This window comes from Barbatula barbatula (assembly GCF_947034865.1).
Source record: "Barbatula barbatula genome assembly, chromosome: 6".
Taxonomy (NCBI): Eukaryota; Metazoa; Chordata; class Actinopteri; order Cypriniformes; family Nemacheilidae; genus Barbatula; species Barbatula barbatula.
The window spans coordinates 1538403-1559425 of record NC_136765.1 but is presented as its reverse complement, the minus strand read 5'-3'; the positions used below and the strand labels follow the sequence as shown (position 1 = coordinate 1559425).

Below are 21023 nucleotides of genomic sequence, written 5' to 3'. Positions count from 1 at the left end.
TCAAACCAGATGAGACTGAGCTACTTACGGTACACAGCGTGGTGGAAAAAATATGAAAGGAAGCGAAAATATTAAAATGTTTTTGCTCTCCCCTAAAACATTGCTTTCCTTTGCGAAAGTTTTGCGTTTCCCCAAGAATGTTTTTTGTTCGCTTTTAAAATGTTTTTTATGGTGACAAAAATTGTCACGTGATTGATGCTTTTACTGTCAGCAGTGTAATTTATTTGTTGAGGGCTGGTTATAAGGGACCCCTAGAGCTTTGACACAGTTTGAACAGTTTGCAACGTTCCCAAAGATTAATGTCTCTCACACCTGAACCCCAATTGGGGGGCTTCAACCTTCTTATTTAAGTTGGCCGACTTAAAAACGAGGACTTGTTCTTCAAAGCACGCAGTCTCTAAAGTCCAAAAAGCGATCTGAAATGAGCCGGTCCAGCCTCGCAGAGGATTTCCTAACTGCGTCACCGTAGGACACAGCAGAGACGTTTCTGACTATTTTAAACAAATACGGAGCCAGAATTTTTTTATTTTATATTTTAAACTACACGTCTATGTAGATTAAAACAGCCCAACAGTATATCAAATAAACCAACCATAATAATTTAAAACTCATTAATTCATCAATAATGTTAATTGACAACATCACATATAGTATTAAAATACTGAAATGGAGCGTTTTTGTGAATTACATACTTTTATTTAACTAAAGTTTTGAATGATTATTTATAAATTTCAAGCCATTACAGGCGCGCAATGAATCTCGGGATAGCTAAAGCTGTGAAGGATACATTTGTTCAATCCTTAAAAACCTGCGTAAATAAGGTTACATTTTGAGGCTGTATTAGAATCAGGACAAATTTACCAGCCTTCAGTCGCACTGCTGTGACGCAATCGGTCTTTAAATGAAGCCTTCAAAGAACGCACCAACCAAATTGGGACACAGCCAATAATAACTCTGACCATGCCTTTGTTCTTGGTCTAGTATTGTTTCATGCAGCAAGTTTTGTCTTGACTAGTTACGTACCCCTTTGTTCCGTGGATGTTTTTTACTCGTTGGATTACCCTGTTTGTTTATTGGAAGTTCTTTGGATTTCTCTGTTTTGTCCCTGTTTTCACTTTTTTATTAATAAATTCATTCATCACTCATCTGTTCATCTGTGACATCGTCCTATATCGTCCTTCGCCTTGTTAAATATTCAGCTCTGTGTTGAGTGATCATTCTGAAGATGATAGACTGTAACAAAAACGAAATAATTTTTTTTTTAGATAAAATTGACTAGCATCATCTGAATCCATGGATTATTACAGCCTCAATAAATATGATTGATGACAAAATTCCTTCACACCTGCCTGAATCTATTTAGTGTCACCTAAAGACTGGCATAAACCAGTGAAATATGATGCTTTTTTTCTGACAATGCAAACAACAATAAATTTCAATCACAGGTTCGTCAATTTATTTGAAAAGATGTGCACACTTTCATCAGAAGATTTTTCGCTTTTTAACTATTAATTTGATCTCTTCAAATGAAATGTCTTTTCTCTTTCTGTCATTAGTGAAAGATCAGGATCACCTGTAATCAGCTCTGTGTCTGTGAAGAGTGATCATTCTCAAGGTGGCAGACCAAACTTCAGTAAAGAAACACCATCAGCTACCCAAAGGTAAATAAAAAGTGTTCAGATCTCAACAAAAAGCGTCAATGACATGTTTTAAAGACTTGCCTATTTAAATATTTTGCCGCAAAAAGATCACTAACTGTTTTTGTCAGTCACAGTGCGCAAATGGTGAATTGAGTTCTCTTTCAAAACAGCAGTGTTAGACAACAGAGCAGAGAATTCAGGGCTGAGAACGGTTTAATCGTGCTGTGCCGAGCCAGCTCACGTGGAAACAGGGCCGGATTGGGACTCATTTTCAGCCCTGGAGTTTCATGCCTTAGACCGGCCCACTTTAGTTTACAACTGACTATATTAAAATAATGATAATTAAAACCTAAGTCTGCAATAGCGCACTGTTCTCTACAGCCTTGAATTCATTGTCATTCAGTGAAAATACAGTATCCTAAGTTTTGCTTCACAGTGAAGATTTATTAGAACAGTAAATAGCCGGACAGTATCAGAATCTATTTTCTTTAAGAATTAGTGTTCATAAATATCCAAACATTGAAATAAGGAAAAAAATATAAATTACAAAAGATTAAAATAAAATGTATTGCACTGTCTAATGACACTATAATTTATTTTAATGAAACGTCTGCTTTACAACTTCAAATATTTTTTTTAAAATATGAGAACATTAGTTAAATAATAAAACTATTGGACTGTTATCTGACTTTTCTTTCACAATGATTTCTAATGATTGTTTCGTCTCTTTTTTCTCTGCATAAGTGTAGCTTCAAGGAAACATGGACAACCCTAAAACATTAATTAACGCCTGAGCAGAGCACTGGTCTCTTCAACTTTATCTATCCCGGATTCATTGTATAGCCGGTCCCACTCGCCCCGCTCATCGCGGGCTTCTAACCGACGTCGGCCCGGGCGCTCTAACAATGAGCTAGCTTGCAACTATTGAGACGTGTGAATTTCATCTTGGCTAGCATCTTGCAGTGCTCCTATTCCTAAATACCTTAACGTTGGTTTACCGGCCGACTCGTCGTCTTCATTTGTTTTGAGAAATAATGTGGTCGGATTAGAACAATTGGCCGCGTCAGTTTCCAGAGCTTTCTTCTTTCAGCGCCGCCTTTGCGCTTTCTGTCATCCATTTTTATTTTTTGACGGTTTTTTATTTTGAGCAACTTGCAGTGGCGCTGTCGGGGCGGGGCCAGGGAGTCAAAAGATAATCACGTCATCATTAACCTGCAGGCTGCGCTCTGAGTGGGGCTGCGAAAAAATATGAAATAAAAAAGAGTGGGGCTGCGATAAAATAATAAATAAAAAGATTAGGGCTGCTGTGAGTGAAGGCAGCCTAGGGAAAGCCACATTTCAACCGTGCCATGACAATACCGGCCCTCGCGGCCAAAAAAACTGACCGGCCCACCGGGAATTCTCCCGGTGCTCCCGATTAGCCAATCCGGGGCTGCGTGGAAACATAACTGTAGCTTTCAGACTGTGCTTTGAATGGTTCGGCGCAACAGTGGAAAAGTTAGGAAACAATCTGACTTAAGCCCCTTGGTAAAGTAATAATGGCTGCATGTGGGTGATCATCCATGTTCTGATCCATTATACAAATGATCCCCTAACCCAGCGTTTCTCAAACTGTGGGGCGCGCCCCACTGGTGGGGACTAGAGACGTGACAGGTGGGGCGCGCCAAACGTGAGGAAACGTTCATTTTTATGCCTTATATGGAAACGTGAGATCAAATCTTCCGGAATTTTGTATTCATGGTTACAAATGAAATTGTAGTGAGGTAGGCGGGGCGAGAGCTGAGATTGGAGGCCGGTGCGTGAATGATAACGAGCGTCAGCTGTACGCGCACCGGTCTGGTATCACGGAGGAGATTATGAAGCATAAGTGGACGAGCGACCGGACCGTCAGTAAGAGAGGACCGGGCCCGGAAATAGTGTTTGTGTTTTGTACTTTTACGTCCTTGTTTATTTGATTTGATTAAAGATGTTAAATGTTCGCCGGTTCCCGCCTCCTTCCTTCCCTTCGTGGAATTTACACTGGTGCCGAAACCCAATAGTACGGTGCGCGTACAGCTGACGCTCACTATCATTCACGCAACGGCCTCGAATCCCGGCTCTCGTCCGCCTACCTCACTACAGAAATTTGAACCTTTTGAGCAGTATCCGGTTTGGTCCCATATATGGGATATTATTTCCGTGCCCCTGAGAATACGGTCCCAGATGAGATTAAGAATGTTCAGTGACTGCCAGATTCAAATTGTGCTTTCGCGCGTTGGTTTGCGCTGAGCCAGAGACGGACGAGCTCAGCGCTGTCATAGATCACAACTATGCAGTGTTTTCAACCTAATAATGTTTATTTTAGGTTTCAGCCATTTAAATACACATAAGCACAAGTAAAACAATACATTTGGAGTTTGTAAAATACTCGTGTCTGTGGAAGCAGCAATAACAATCTATTCAAATATAATTTGACGACGTGTGTTATTCACATCAGACAAACAAAGTGGAAGTAACTATAAAGTTTACAAGAGTTAAAGTTCTCGGAGTTCACCGGCCAATTTCTTGCATGTATTTCAGGAGAAACTGATGACAGACAAATAAACTCTCTGAACTGCGTCGTAAAGAAACATGGTGGCACCCGTCTCATGTAGATCAAGATTATTTATAAATGACCAAACACACTCACTTACACATTTTTGAGAATCAGAATATCAGATAGTTGATGACGTGGTAAGCAAGTTTGTGAATATTTTGAAAGAAAAAAGGAAATTAAGGCGATCTATCATAAGGTGTTATTGTGGCTGCGGTGTGTCACGTGACAAATATGACGCGTTGCCATGGAAACATTAAGGGGTAATCATTACTAGTCTACATGGAGTCTATATTAAAAGAACATTAGATATGAGTCCCCGAGAAAAATATAACCTGGAACCGAAGTGCCAAAATAACATGACATCGGCATATTAATTGTAACGGAACAAACTTTCGCGGCCATATTTAAATGTTTTTTTTACAGATTTCAAAATGGCACTTTTATATCTTTTCTATTTTTTAAATTAGTAGTGCACAGCTGCACTTTTATTTTCTCTATTTTTTTTATTTCATGAAAGTTATTATGACACAGCTGCACTTTTATTTTCTTTATTTTAGAACTTTCTGTTATTTGATGTATATAGTTTGTATTTTAGATACAACTTGTTACTCTGATACTACTTTTTAGTTCAATAAATTGGAACATGTTAAGCTTGTTGCACATTTCATTAGCATTGTGTTGGGGCGATGGGGGCAGGTGGGGGCTTGAAAATTCCCCCTTGTCTAAAGTGGGGAATGACCAAAAAAGTTTGAGAACCACTGCTCTAGGGTGAGTCGTGCCGTCATGGAGAGTCGAGTTCCATACCGAGAAAAAAGGGAGCTCTGCGCCGGGGAGAGCTGGCTCTTCTCTCGGTTGACCTGCAATCCCAATCGGTCGAGGTGCCGGAGCACCAAGTCCCTGTGTGTACACAACAGATCTCGCGAGTGTGCCAAGATAAGCCAGTCGTCGAGATAGTTGAGTACCCGCACACCGCTCTCCCTGAGGGGAGCGAGGGCGGCTTCCATAACCTTCGTACAAGCCAGTGGAGACAGGGACAGGCCGAATGGGAGGACCCTGTACTGATATGTCCGTCCCTCGAAAGCGAACCGTAGGAACTGCCGATGACGAGGGAGAATCGAGACATGAAAGTATGCGTCCTTCAGGTCGATGGCTACGAACCAATCCTGACGTCTGCCAGACGTCAAGATGTGCCTCTGCGTGAGCATCCTGAACGGCAGCTTCTGCAGGTGCTTGTTCAGGGTACGCAGATCGAGAAAAGGGCGCAACCCTCCGCCTTTCTTGAGGACGATGAAGTACGGGCTGTAAAACCCGCTTGACATCTCGGCCGGGGGACGGGCAATCTCGGCCCGTAGTACAGGAGCATCTCTGCCTCTGAGGTGAAGAGGATGCCCCGAAACCTGGGCGGAGGCCTGGCGAATTGGATCGCATAGCCGAGACGGACCGTATTCTGTTGCCACCGTGACGGCTTGGAAAGTGCTACCAAAGCACTCAAAGACCCAAACGGGGACTAGAGGTACGATCTGCTTCATCGAAGGGATCAGCTCCGCTGTGTTTCCTGCCTGGCGATGGCGCAGCTCAACGCACCGTCGAGGTGAGAGTGCTGAGGGCTGGCTATGTTTATACTCTGCACTGTGCCTCACCGTGACGCAATGTCGAGTCACCGAACACTGTCCGCAGAGGGTGAGAGCGGCTGTCGGAAAGACCTAGGGGGAACGAAAGCTCTTGTGAACATGTGGGCACCAGGCCCCCGAAGGGGCCCAGCAGATGTTGGGACGGGGCAGGAACCATCCCAGTCCGACCCGGCAGCGATGGAATGGCTGGGGTCGGGCCCAATCTTGTTCTCACTGGGTTCACCTCATCAGGAGCGCCTGTGCTTCCACGGTGGCTGCTGATGAGATGGCGGACCTTTCCTTGACGTCTTCCTCCAGGGGGCTGCCTGAGGAGGGGCGCCGGAACCGGGGACGACGACAAAGGCGGCCGGGGCTGTTTAGGAGCAGACCCTGAACGGGACCTCGACAGCCGGAAGGCGGCCAGCCCGCGGCGGGGCTCACCAAACAGCCCACCCTGCGAGATGGGAGCATCGAGAAAGGGGACCTTCTCGGCATCCCACATCTGTGCAAGGTTAAGCCAGAGGTGCCTCTCCTGGACCACAATCGTGGACATTGTACGACCCAGGATGAGTGTGTAATGAGTGTGTTGCACCCGTGAGAACAGCGAGACATGCTGCGCTGTAGAAATTTGCTCTTTTAGAGAGAAAAACACCTCCGGAACCGCTGAGACGCCAGAGGAAGTCACTGATGAGGGAAGAAATCAGCTCTTTTAGAAAGATTTTCATCAGATGCAAAGGCTCCGAAGAACAAAAGGTGAATGAATGCAGCACGCCGTCTACCTTTTATACCCGGATAACCGGGGGCGGAGTCCGGCATGCAAATTTCATTCGCCAATTTCATTGGCCTTTTCAAAATAGTCAGAAGATGATAGGTTCTCAAGTCAAACCCCATCTTTCGGTTCGACACAACGTCGAGAGACTGACAGAAAGGGAACATCCCTCCATGTGGCCAATGAAGCAGATCTCCCCGCTAGTTCCTGCCTGATCGTAAGAACCTCTCGTCGTGGTCACACGAATTGTTGTCTTTCTACACCACTGGATGGTAACGATTTCCTAGGACGCTAATTCCTTACTCGCCTAGGCCGGTCAGTGTCGTTCCGCTGGAAATCGTGACACTGCACAGCACTGTGGCGTTTTCGACAGGAACCCCATTCTGTCAATCTCGACACAACGTCGCGAGACCGTCAGAAGGGAACGTCTCGGTTAAGGATGTAACCTTGGTTACCCGATGAAGGGAATGAGACGTTTTGTCCATCATGCCAAGGGCGCGGGATTCTATGACACGGAATGGTTTGAAGTATTTAAAGATTTTTGCAAACCTGCTTGAATCTATTTATCACCCAGAGCCGTTGTGAAAGAGAGAGTCGGGTCAACTCTGTTCACTTCAAAGGAACAGTTATTTTTACAGCAAAGGCTGTTATAGAGCTTCTCAATAGTTCAAACTTCTGTTGTCATGACTCTCTTTCATTGGCTCTGGTGTCACTTAAAAAACTCTCAAAACTCAGGACTTTTGATAATACCTAGAATTACTAAATCCACCAAAGGGGGTCGAGCTTTCTCATACGTAGCACCTAAACTCTGGAATAACCTTCCTGATATTATTCCAGGATCAGACACACCCGCCAAATTTAAATCGAGATTAAAAACACATCTCTACAGCCAAGCATTCACTTAAAGCAAAATATGATAAATAAACCACCGGGAGATGCTGACATTAGATATTATTTACTAGAATAATTGGATTTATTTTATAAAACGCCATGTAGTGTGTTTTACCCTTTCTTGGGTTTTTCGTTTTTCCCTGTAAAGCTGCTTTGGAACAATGCAAATTGTGAAAAGCGCTATATAAATAAAATTGAATTGAATTGAATTGAATTGAATTGAAGAAACTATTAGCCAGCTGGAAACTATGCTTTTTTTGTTCATGACAATGTAAATGGCAATCGAATTTCATATCATTTTATTGATTAATTTGTCAATGATGATGTGCACTCTTTTTTCAGAGAATAGACATTTTGTCCTTTTTAACTAGCCCAGTATATTCAGTCTCTACAAATGAAATGTCTTTTCTCTTTCTGTCATTAGTGAAAGATCAGGATCACCTGTAATCAGCTCTGTGTCTATGAAGAGTGATTATTCTCAAGGCGGCAGACCAAACTTCAGCAAAGAAACACCATCAGCTACCCAAAGGTAATAAAAAAATCAGACCAATAATACCAAAAAAGTAATTTATCATTTATTTAAAGAAATCACAATAAAACCATTATCATGGATTTGTACAACCTGAATAATAGTGTAGAGAAAAACTGATATTATGACAAAATGTCTAAAAAGAAAGTACCTACTGTACTTTTTAGAATGGAGACTCTTGGAATGGGAGGGGTTTTAATATAAGATGTGGATTTGGTCATTATGAAGAACAAAATTCTTAAAATTATTCTATTCAGGACCATCACTGTAATTGTTTCGATTCTCATTTTGTTCTCACAGTGTGGAGGAAAAATATAAAGACATTCAACAGATTCAATATGGATACCATGCACACTTTCTGTGCTTAGCCCTTAATGAGCATAATATAGGCTCTTGAAAGTTGACTTTGCGGTTGGCTGATCACTAAAAGAATTGTCTTCAGTCAAATGCAAGCTGTTTTTAGTGAGCCATTAAGTCCATGTTTAATAGCCAACTTCATTTTTTTCTCTCTGCTTTATATGATTAGTAAAAGATCAGGGATACCTGTTGTCAGATCTTTGTCTATGAAGAGATCATCATTCTCAAGACGACAAACCAAACATCAGTGAAAAAATATCATCAGTTACCGGAAAGTAAAAATCAAATCAAACCAATTACACCAAAAAAAGTAAACAAAAACACCATCATGACCAAAGGATAAAAAATGTGTTATTGTAACATCTCATGCGGAAAAGTAATGTCTGGGATAGAAATTCTGAAATGAGGATTTATTTATTTAGATTCTGCTTCTTAAAATTTCTGTAAATATTCAAGAAAGTCACTATGATTCAGAAACGGTTTTTAATTTATCAACAAAATATTTTCTTGGGACCATAAAAAGTGTGATTTGGCAGAAAATAGATACATAAAAAATCAAAGACTAAATGAACAATGTTGGTTAATTGTAGGCAAAATATAATCTTGTTATCAATATATTAACTTAAAGTGCAGGGATATTCAATGTGAATGTATTGAATATTGACTTGTTTCTGCCATCTGCATCAACTTTAAACTTTAATTAAACATAACATTTGGAATTTAAGTTATAGCAAACCGCTAGAAATGCATTCTGCATAATAATATTTTTTGATATTTCAATCAATTTGATATGCTGCCTTACAAGTTTCATTTCATACTTGTATGGGTAAAAGGATGATGCTTTAGACCCATTAGTTCTCATGTTCTTTGTTTTGTGTGATTATTATTAGTAACCAGCGGCAGAGCACCGTAGTAAATATTGGTTTAGAAATGACTCGGTGGAAAACACTTAAGGAGCAGAAGGGAATAAAGAGTGATGTCGAAATGGCATCTTTTCTTCTGAACATGTGAGTACACAAACACAACTTTACTCTACAGAGTTTACGTGACGACCCAGAATCTACATGGGTTAGTTCAGCCCAAAATATGTTTGCTTATATGTTCCGGCATGATTTTTCTAACCCTAACTCCGACAGAGCAGTTCAGGCAATGAAAATCTGTGTGCAAAGTTTATTCTAAAATAGTTATTAGAAGTAATATGTTTCTAAATAAATGTTTTTACTTTTTTATTATTATTTTAAAGATAAGGGGTGAAATATTTTTTGCCAACAGGGTTCAGTTTGAGTCATCAGATGCAGGCTTCAAAAGTTACAGGTTCCGCAAGAATTTCCAAGAACACCTTCTCTGGATATTTCAGGTAGGAACAAATATTTTTATAAATGTTTGATATCGGTCTGTTGTAGTGAAAGGATTTTCCCTGTTGTAGTTTGGGAGGGCTGAACAAGCTCAGTGGTTTTCAATCCTGGTCCTGGGGATCCATTACTCTGCCCATTTTGAATGTCTTCCTTATCCAGCACACTTAACTCAGATCAACAGCTCATTGCAGAGCAGTGGGTCTTGAGGAACAGGATTGAAATCCACTGACATAGCGAAAGCATTACACTGTATACGGCGTGCAGTATATGGTAGTTTGATGTCATATGCCGATCAATTTTGCTTGAACTTAATGCAGCTGGAAAACAAGTTTCACTCGCTGAATAGACTAAAATTACGTAAAATAGCAGTGAGACATGCAACAACAAGCGCACTTCACACAAACACGCAGCTCTGTCACTGCACTTACCAAACTGTATTGCACTGGGAAATGTATTCTTCGCACAGACCGATTTATTTTGTAGCATGTGCCCAGTACATTGGTCTACACTACAGGAGGGTGAGAGTATGTATAAACCAACCCAATTCTTTACCAAACTCAGTTTTTCCAAACCCCAGTCTTTGGACCCCCTCCCAGAATGTTTTAGATGTATCTATATAGAGCACCTTATTCAACTCATCAGCTGGTGTCGGCGTTGATGCTATGTGTGTGAGTGCGCGAGGAAGGTGATTGGTCGAGAAAATAATAATCTAAAATGGTGGCCGAGAAATTTGTTGGAGCACAATTTTGAATTGAAGTTTAATTTTCACTTTATATAACTTTTGTTTGCATTTATAGTGAGAAATTAGTAATGTAATTTTAGAATATATAAGAAGTTATTGCAAAGACACTGTTAATCATTTGAATTTCGTAATGCTGCCAATAAAGCCTGTACGAATCTGTTTCTCTGAGCTACCTTCATGCACAAACGCTCCCCTGAAGCTATTGTCTGATTTGGCAGTGTTAAAACATTCTAGAAAAGATGAAACTACATTTCTATGTTCTTGATTTATTATCAGGACCTTGAGAACAAAATAATTACATTTCTGAAGAATGAGCTGGAAAGATTTAAGAAAGTATTGAAAAAAGAAAACACACAATACTTTGTGGAGGACCTCAAGGAGGATAGAAACAACATCAGAGAAGCAGCTCTTGATATCACACTCTACTTTCTGAGAAGTATGAAACAACATGAACTTGCTGATGTTCTGGAAGGTAAGAAGCTCATGATGTCACCATCTGTCATATAGTTACTGTAGGATGTAGGAGTAAAACAATTTAACATATGTATTTGTTTCTATGTTTTTTTTTTAGATGAGCGTGTCTTCATTCATCAACAACAACTGAAATCAAACCTAAAGAAGAAGTATCAATGTGTATTTGAAGGGATTGCTAAGCAGGGCGACTCCACACTCCTGAATAAGATCTACACAGATCTGTACATCACTCAGGGTGGAGGTGAACAGGTCAATACTCAGCATGAGATCAGACAGATCGAGACCGCCTCCAAACGATTAGTATCACCAGAGATACAGATTGAATTCACAAATTTATTTCAGCCACCTGGACAAGACCAGAACATCAGAACTGTAGTAACAAAAGGAGTTGCTGGCATTGGAAAATCTGTCTCAGTGCAAAAATTTGTTCTGGACTGGGCTGAAGGAAAAGAAAATCAGGATATCAGCTTTATATTTCCAATACCTTTCCGAGAGATTAACTTAAAGGAAAAAGAAACACCAAGTTTAATGAACCTGATGGATCACTTTTTCCCAGAGATAAAAGGACTGAACCTTACAAGAAATAACAAGTATAAAATCCTGTTTATCTTTGATGGCTTGGATGAATGTCGTCTTCCTCTGAAGTTTGTGGGTAATGAGACATGGTGTGATATCACATCACCTGCTCCTCTAGATGTTCTCCTAACAAACCTTATCAAAGGAAATCTGCTTCATTCTGCTCTCATCTGGATAACCACCAGACCAGCAGCAGCCGGTAAGATTCCTCCTGACTGTATCGACCGGGTGACAGAGGTACGAGGATTCAATGACGCACAGAAGGACGAGTACTTCATCAAAAGATTCTCAGATCAGAATATGGCAAACGCAATCATTGATCATGTAAAAAAATCAAAGAGTCTATATATCATGTGCCACATCCCAGTCTTCTGCTGGATTTCAGCCACCGTCCTCCAGAACATTCTAGAGAATCAAATCATTCAGTCTGACGACACCACAAAAACACTTCAAGAATCAAACACTGATGATACTCCTAGAACTCTGACACAAATGTACACACACTTTTTTCGCTTTCAGATCCATCAGAGTAGAAAAAAGTATGAAGGAAAACACTCGCCAGATATCTCCTGGGATAAAGATGCTATCCTTTCACTGGGCAAACTGGCATTTCAACAGCTGGAAAGAAGCAACCTGATCTTCTATGCATCAGATCTGGAGGCCTGTGGTATTGACGTCTCCAAAGCATCCGTGTACTCAGGGATGTGTACTCAGATCTTCAAACAGGAGACCGGGATCATTCTGGGTACCATGTACTGTTTTGTTCACTTGAGCATTCAAGAGTTCATTGCAGCTCTGTATGCACATCTGTTTCTAGACATTGAAGAGAAAAATGCCTTTGTTCAAGAGCAAACGGGACAAGACAACGACAATAAAACAATGATTGGTTTACTGAAGGCTGCAGTGGACAAGGCCCTTGAAAGTGAGAATGGACACTTGGACCTTTTCCTTCGCTTTCTTCTCGGTCTGTCGCTGAAGTCCAATCGGCTGCTCTTACAAGGTCTGTTGCCACTGCAAGACAGTGATGAGAAGAGCTACGAGGAAATAGTTGCATACATCAAGCAGAAGTTTGATGAAAATTCATCTCCAGAAAGATCCATCAATCTATTTTACTGTCTGAATGAATTGAATGATCAATCTCTGGTACAAGAGGTTCAAAAGCACATTAGAGAAGGAAGTCTGTCATCTGCTGATCTTTCACCTGCTCAGTGGTCTGCTCTGGTCTTTGTGTTGCTGACATCAGATGAGGAACTGGAGGACTTTGAACTTCAGAAATTCAAGAAATCTAATGAATGTCTCATTAGACTGTGGCCAGTGGTCAAAGCCTCCAAACGAGCTCTGTAAGTGACATGAAAGTTGTTACTCTCATCTGAAAAACGTGCTTCTTGATTGTTTTTGAGAAAATTCCAAATAGTACACCAATGTTTTTATGAAATGGATGTCCTCTGTACAACAGTGAGGAAAGCATTTAGTTTTCTTTGTAACCCCCGTTTACCCATCTTAAGTAATCAGTAAATCCCAGTACTGTTTTATATTTATTTTGTACTATTCTAAAATGAATTGCTGTCCTTCTAAAACTTTGCCACTCTTTACTTGCTAATTTGGACTTCTGGGGTTTTGGGAGGATAGCAACGTTATACTAAATTGTAATAGTTATTATGAAATTTGATATCCTAAAATGTATTTGAACAAAATACCTGGCAAGTATATCAAATGCTTTGATCTGACTTGTTTTCTTTATAGACTAAATGATTGTAACTTATCAGACAAAGGCTGTTCAGCTCTGGTTAATGTTCTGGGATCACAAAGCCTGAAAGAGCTCAACATGAGCGGTAATAATCTGCAGGATTCAGGAGTCAAGTGGCTCTGTGCTGGACTGGAGAAGACAACAAGTAAACTAGAGATACTGAGGTAGGTGTGTAAACAGACAAATAGTATACACAATATGATCTATTATAAACAGCAAAATTATTATTTAAACTAAAATTTATCATAAAGGCACAAATGGGACAAGTGTCTGGAATGATTATATAGTCCCGGAATCAATTGCTGAAGTTCCACAATCTGTTGTTGTATGATTGTGACCTAAATATATTTTTGTTCTCGTTTTATTGTAGACAACTGTTGTGGGTTTATATTGCTGTTAACTTGTGTGCAGTTTTCATATGAAACCCTTTTCTTTTAAAATGAAACTAGGGATGCACCAACATTTTCCACTGAAAATAGCATTACCGTTTTTAGGCATTAAAGATTGTGCCCCACATTACCCGTCTGTGCTCAGATTTTAGCCGCTCTCTAGATGTTATCAAAGGCAGATCATGTCAACAGTTTAAAACTACTTTTGATGAAAATGTCTTGCTTACGTATGTAAACTCCGAGACGTTGTGTCGAACGTTGTGGCATAAAGGACACGGCTGTATATGTAGTAGAATTAGCTTCTCTAGGGGCGAGATAGCCGCCCCGATCCGGAAGGAACACTGGTAAGGGCTACCCCCTCGCCTGAAGGGGTAACACTACGGAGACCACCTCTTCCGCAGGGAGATACTACTTGGAATATCTACACAGTCTCACCAGTGGGGATATCTTATGGGAGTAGTGGGGGCCCCAACGAGGGGTGCACAGAAGCGGTGGAGTCCACAGAGGGGAGGTCACAGGTTCACCAAAAGGGGAACCAAGAGTGAGAAACGTCAGACAGGACTACCCAAGGTCACTACGTGTGGAGCACTAGCTCAGGTATAAGGGTTCACCTCGTGAGGGAAACTCGCCTATACTGGGTTCGGAATACGAGCTGCTCTGCCCGACTCATAAGCTTGAAAGTGCTTGGTGATGGATGGAATGCTTATACTTCCTCCAGCGGAAGTTCGGAAGCTGGAAAAGCGCACTGATTGACCTGACGAAGTGGAGAAGGCATTTTGCAGGCGTACGCCCAGCCGGCCGTCTGTCTAACCTGGTTTGCAAGATGCGGGCAAACACCGTCTCCACACAAAGTTGTAGAACCTCACGAATGTGTTGGGCGTAGCCCAACCTGCCGCTCTACAGATGTCTGCCATAGAGGCGCACTGAGCCAGTGACCAAGGGGATGCTGCACCCCTGGTGGAGTAAGCTCTCACTGCCAGTGGACACGGGAGAGCTGTTTTCCTTCCCAGGGAGGAGTGCCTGCAAGTTCACCACCTGGTCCCTGAAGGGAGTGGTGGAAACTTTGGGCACTTGCTTGTCCTGAATGAGAGAAAGGAACCTCAAGCAAGGTGAAGGTGAAGCTTGACTGCTGTCGAGGATGCCATATACCCCAGGTTCCTCTGAAAAAGGTTTTCTTTGATGAGGGTCAAAGAAACCTCAATGCAGTGCAGCATTGACTGGGCACACTCGCAAATTAACAGAGTCCAGTTCCATACCGAGAGGTAAGAGGTGCTTTGCGTAGGGGAGTTCTCGCTCTTGTCCCAGTTGTCCCACACGAGTGAGCCAAGATAAGCTAGTCATCGAGATTTACATTTATTCATTTGGCAGACACTTTTATAAGTAGTTTTTTTGTAACTGCAGGGTGCAGAGCCTGTGAAGGGATCTCCGGTCAAACAAATGATTGGCTGAAAGATGTGTCAAATAAATATCTGATATATAATTGGTTAAAAAAGTAAACAAGCCTCCATGACGTGGAGGTGGAGTCCATGTACTGGTTACGTCACATCATAACGTTAACATGCCGAAACGTCAGACATCATTTAATCCAGAATGGACAAAAGAGCACAAATTCATATCAAAAAGCAGTAGCGATGCTTTCCATGGATTTTTCACACTATGTCGCTGTGAAGTGGACGTTAGTAGTAAAGGGAAAGCCGCCATTGACCGACATGCCAGCACTGAAAAACATAAAGGTAACCGATGAGCTGCTGGTACATCTTCCCTTAGGTCTTATTTTCGAGAGGCAACATCACCTCAGGATGACAAAATCTCCGCTGCAGTCTATCATGCAGTCAAGCATTACTTTTTTGCCTCTTCTGTTACACATAGGTCTACATCAAGATATGACGTTGATCAAATTGACTGGCAATGAATAGAGTAGGCTATCTCAGAATCACTGTATCATGATACCATAGATTTTATAGACAACATTGTATTGTATTTGCGAGTACACCAGATGAAGTTATTCTTGCCTCACTAAATGCCGCAAAGCGTCCTCCTTTTGGTGTTATGGAAATGCCAGAAACTCTTGGTCATATAGGGGCGGTTTCCCAGACAGGCTATAAACCTAGTCCAAGACTAACATAAATGTAAGAAGTGTCTTGATCGACAACAATTTAAACTGACATATCTTAAAATATATCAGTGTGATTGTTTTGTCTTAAAATGCACATCATTGAGTTTTTTTTTGTAAAGTATGTTTTTAAAAATTAAATGTCCTAATTTAACTAGTCCTGGTTTAAACTAATCCCTCTTCGGGAAACTGCCCCATATAGTTTAAAAAGTAGCAAAACTTGCACATTTGAGTTTACGAACTCACAATTAAATCTTTCTTTGTCGTAGATTGTCCGAGTGCAGTATAACAGAAGAAGGTTACAGATGTTTGGCTGAAGCTGTGAGATCAAACCCTTCACATCTGATAGAGCTGGATCTCACTGGAAATGATCCTGGACCATCAGGAGTCAAACTCATCTGTGATTTAATACAAGACACAAACTGTGCACTGAACACTGTGAGGTGAGGACTATATCCAGTTGTTTTTATATGGTTAAAGTTTATTCTATACATCTTTGCAAAGCTTTGAATTACACAAATGCGATGTCATTTGTAACAATAAATAATCATTTTAAAGAGGTGATGTGCTGTGAACTGATCTTCTGTCTGTAGATTCTTGAAGAATCCAAAAGCAGAAGCAGCTTGTGTTTATCTGACTGATGTTCTGGGTGTGAATCCATTACTGCTAAAAGATCTGAATCTGAGTCACAGTATACTGAGAGATCTGGATGGAGAGAAACTCTCGGCTCTATTGATGGACTCTCATAGTAAAGTGGAGAAAATCACGTGAGTTTCATATATACAGTATAATACACCTTCATACATGTGTGTGTTATAAAGATCTGATGATGATGTTATTGTGTTTAGATTGAATAACTGTGAGCCGACAGAGAAACAGTGTTCAGCTGTAGCTGCTGTTCTCTCCTGTAAAACCCTCGTGAGAGAGATGAATCTGAACAACAGTCGTCTGATGGATTCAGGACTCAAACACATCTGTGACAAACTGAAGAATCCTCAGTGTGAACTCCACACACTCAAGTGAGTTCAGCGATCACATCATCATACATCATACCCATGTGCAACATACATTAACATGACAAACATGACAGTTGCTGAACAAAAATAAGAGACCATTTCAAATTTTCATTTAATCATCATTTGAGAAGTATTGTTGGCAAAAACAAATGTCTAACTTATGACAGTCTGCTGATTTTTCCACACCTATTTTGCAGCTATGGCAAGCACATTTAAATGGTACAGTGATGTGTTTTTGTTGTTGTCTTTTTCAGTTTGAATAAGTGTGATCTTGGAGAAGAAAGTTGTTCAGCTTTGGCTTCAGTTCTCAGTTCAGACAGCAGCAGTTTGCAGGAGCTTGATCTGAGTAACAATAATCTACAGGATTCAGGAGTAAAGCAACTTTCTGATGGACTGAAGAATGACTGTAAACTACACAGACTCAGGTGAGATGTCAAACTTCTTCATTGGTTTATTTAAAATGTTCATCCGTGATCATTTCTTTCATAGACTATCTGAGTGCAGTATAACAGAAGAAGGTTACAGATGTTTGGCTGAAGCTGTGAGATCAAACCCTTCACATCTGATAGAGCTGGATCTCACTGGAAATGATCCTGGACCATCAGGAGTCAAACTCATCTATCAGTTAATACACGACACAAACTGTGCACTGAACACTGTGAGGTGAGATGTGTTAAAATAATCTTAAAATAACTTGCACGCTGGCTATTTATTTAGAGATATATCATTTGCATTACAAGTATCTGTTGAAACTTGTAATCAAAGTTATTTGCTTTCCTGTATCTCAGTGGTAAGAGCATTGTGTTAACAACTCAAGGTTGTGTCTTGGATCTCAGGGGATTGCAGATACCTGTGTATAAATGTATAGGGCAGTGGTCTCCAACGTGGTGCCCGTGGGCACCTGGTAGCCCGCATGAACTCTGTAAGTTGCCCGCTTAACACAGGGCTCACCAATAATGCTCAAGACAGTTGACAAATCTATGACTATACCGATCAGCCAAGTGCCACATCGTCATGAAAGTTTATTATAAGCAAGTGTTATGAACTTTAATATATTCAAGTGCAAAAATATCTGAAAGAAAACTGAATTTGGTTCTTTGAGTGTAAAAATAATGCATCACAGGTTTAAAGTTTTGAAAGTATGTTATAAACAAGTAGCCCTGTAGAGGATTTGAGATATTTTGGTAGCCCTCGCTTACAAAAAGGTTGGAGACCCCTTGTATAGGGTAATGCAATGCAAGTCGCTTTGGATAAAAGCTTCTGCCAAATGCATTAATGTAATGTAAATGTAAATGTGTTGATGCATCAAAGTAAATAAAAAAACAAGGAGAATAAAATTAATTTCTTAAACACCAGCTGTTGGACAAAATTTCTGTTCTTAACGACACCAGACTTTTAGTAGATACTTTTATTTAAGCAGCTTAGAAGAATTAGGAAACAATGAAGCAATAATTTTATAATCTTTTTACCGCAGGTTATTGAAGAGTTCATCTGCAGTCGAAGCCTTTGATTATCTGACTGAAGTTCTTGGTATAAATGCTTTACTCCAGAGAGAAGTGAATCTGAGTAATCGTGTACTAGGAGACTTAAGAGTGAAACAGATCTCTGATCTACTGAAGGATAAACACTGTCAACTCAACACAATCACGTGAGGATTTTCTATGTGGTTTTTATGCTTGTTGTTCAATTCAAGGTTCCTCTGTAGACAGTCATTTTATCCCTCGGATTACAGTTCACTAAATTAGGGAACAAGATGCTGCATCATGGCGTAACACTATGAGCAGTTCTGGCTTGCCTAGATCTGTGGAATCACACCTAATATAGTCAAGTTCAAACTTAAGGTAAATAAGAACTTGTAAAGTAAGTACACTAAAATGTGCACTCACAGCCCTAATGTGAAAACTTGTAAAATACAAATATGAAGGTGAATGTTGAGATTCTCACTCGTAGGCAAAAATCCCAAATCTGTGTTCTGAATTCGAAGATGTTGTAACAAATATGTGAACCGGCATGACTGTGTGTATATAACAGAATGATATCTATACATAGTATGCATAAAAGAAAGAGATGATAGTATACATCACAGAATAACAGTATACAGTATATGACAATCTTCAAATCTGAATTAAAGAATAAGTGTGTATGTGTAATGTTTCTGTCAATGTATATTTGTAAATGCCGATTTACACATTTTTGACTATTTGTCAACTTTAAACTCAAAACACAGATTTTTGATTTGTGCATTTAATGTTCAGATTTGTATTTGACCAGTTTTCACATTGGGGCTGAGAGTGCACAATAACAAATCCTTACTTTACAATTTCTTAATTTAAAATCTACATGCTCTCAAGCTTTGCCAATGATTTACCTTCATATAGAAAGCACCTTCAGAATATTATGCAGTGTAGCATGCAAAATGACTCTTAATAAAGACAGAAGCAAAATCCAAACATGCAGGCGATTCTTAAGGATTCTGAAGTTTTTTTAAAGGTGGCCAGGTACGACAGGGCGGCCAACAGACAGAAATTATTTTACTTTTTACTGTAATTTACACTAATTCTTCTGTAAGTTATAAAATATTTTGTAGCTCATAAACGTACACAAAGAATTTAAGGTAAAAATTATATATAGCAATGCTATACAGTGGGGCAAAAAAGTATTTAGTCAGCCACCAATTGTGCAAGTTCTCCCACTTAAAAAGGTCAAAAGTTTTCTGTAAGTCTCCACAAGGTTTTTACACACCGTTGCTGGTAGTTTGGCCCATTACTTCATGCAGATCTCCTCTAGAGCAGTGATGTTTTGGGGCTGTTGCTGGGCAACATGGATTTTCAACTCCCTCCAAAGACTTTCTATGGGGGTTGAGATCTGGAGACTGGCTAGGCCACTCCAGGACCTTGAAATGCTTCTTACGAAGCCACTCCTTCGTTGCCCAGGCCAAGGACCGCGGAACGCATCTGAACAGGGGGGGGCATAATTTCAAGTCACGCGGAAGGGGTGGGGGCGCATATGCATTGAAACAGACAATATTACTGATGTATAAAATAACCTTTGTAGAGCACTTTATTTTATTCCGACACCACACAGTCACATCTACAGTACACACATGATGAACACGCACACATGCTTCCTCAGATTACCCCTCTGATCCCACTCTAACATTCACACACAACAGGCCTATTTACACATAAACGCACAGATGAAACTATAGCAAACACATAAAGTACATCCAGTCCACAACCACAACTCATCTTGCTGCCTTGAATCTAAATCAACATCATAGTCATTATCATCACAAGTCAACACCCAACAACAAAACAAGTAAAGTTTCCCGCTCGTTTCACACAATGTCAGCCAGTTAAAATCTCTGAACCACTGATATTGAACTGATCTTGCTCGTTGTGAAGACCCCGTCCCCTGTACCTTTTTGGTCTTCATAAGCACAGCAGGGTCTTGAGGTTGATTGGGTTTTGTGAGATCCCCTCGCAGCACTCGCTAATATAGTGGCTGTCGGTAGCTTGGCTTGAAGCCGGAGGAGAGCAGCTAGCCAGGGCTCGTCGGAGTCCGTGGTGGAGATGGACGTTCGGGTCTGTTGTTGAGGCCACAGTTGAAGCTGGAGTAGTTTGCTCATTTTGTTTTGCCAGTTCATTTGTAAAAAATCTGACATTGACTTCTGTCCCTTCATTGTCGCAGCCTGGTAATGCCGCCAGGGGTTTAACAGGTGCCCGCCGACGCTCTCACATGACAGGCCTAGTAACTACGTCGACGTAACGTCGTAGTTGATAAACAATGCACACTAATTTCAAATCAAAATGCAGCAGTCAGTGTGAGTTTTTTTATCGGCAGCAGTTGGTTAGAGTGAGTGAAGCTGTGTGGTGACTAGTATTGTTTGGCTCGTAGAAACACAGATACAACTTAGGCTTTTATTCATAAGATAGTTTGTCAGAGTACAAAAGTTGCCGCGCCGTGCCCCCCCCCCAGCCACGTTTCATCTTCAGTGCCCTTGCTGATGGAAGTCTCATGATACATGGCCCCATTCATTCTTACCTTTACACGGATCAGTCGTCCTGGTCCCTTTGCAGAAAAACAGCCCCAAAGCATGATGTTTCCACCCCCATGCATCCAAAGAACACCATACCTACTGTGAAGCAACTAAGCATTCTTTCTTTTCCAAACACGACAACTTAGGTTTTTACCAAAAAACTATATTTTGGTTTCATCTGAGCATATGACATTCTCCCAA

The 21023-nt window shown here is 40.7% G+C and overlaps 1 protein-coding gene across 1 annotated transcript in view; it reads left to right on the top strand.

Annotated features, from left to right (window-relative positions):
- Positions 1-21023, top strand: part of LOC306895608 (uncharacterized protein) — a 59067-nt gene that overhangs the window by 6846 nt on the left and 31198 nt on the right. The window contains exons 3-15 of the mRNA XM_079458978.1: positions 1557-1661; positions 7910-8014; positions 9262-9378; positions 9644-9728; positions 10745-10940; positions 11040-12858; positions 13262-13429; positions 16037-16210; positions 16361-16534; positions 16616-16786; positions 17038-17208; positions 17273-17446; positions 18258-18431. Coding sequence (XP_079315104.1) covers positions 1557-1661; positions 7910-8014; positions 9262-9378; positions 9644-9728; positions 10745-10940; positions 11040-12858; positions 13262-13429; positions 16037-16210; positions 16361-16534; positions 16616-16786; positions 17038-17208; positions 17273-17446; positions 18258-18431 — 3633 coding nt within the window. The remainder of the gene's footprint in view (positions 1-1556; positions 1662-7909; positions 8015-9261; positions 9379-9643; positions 9729-10744; positions 10941-11039; positions 12859-13261; positions 13430-16036; positions 16211-16360; positions 16535-16615; positions 16787-17037; positions 17209-17272; positions 17447-18257; positions 18432-21023) is intronic.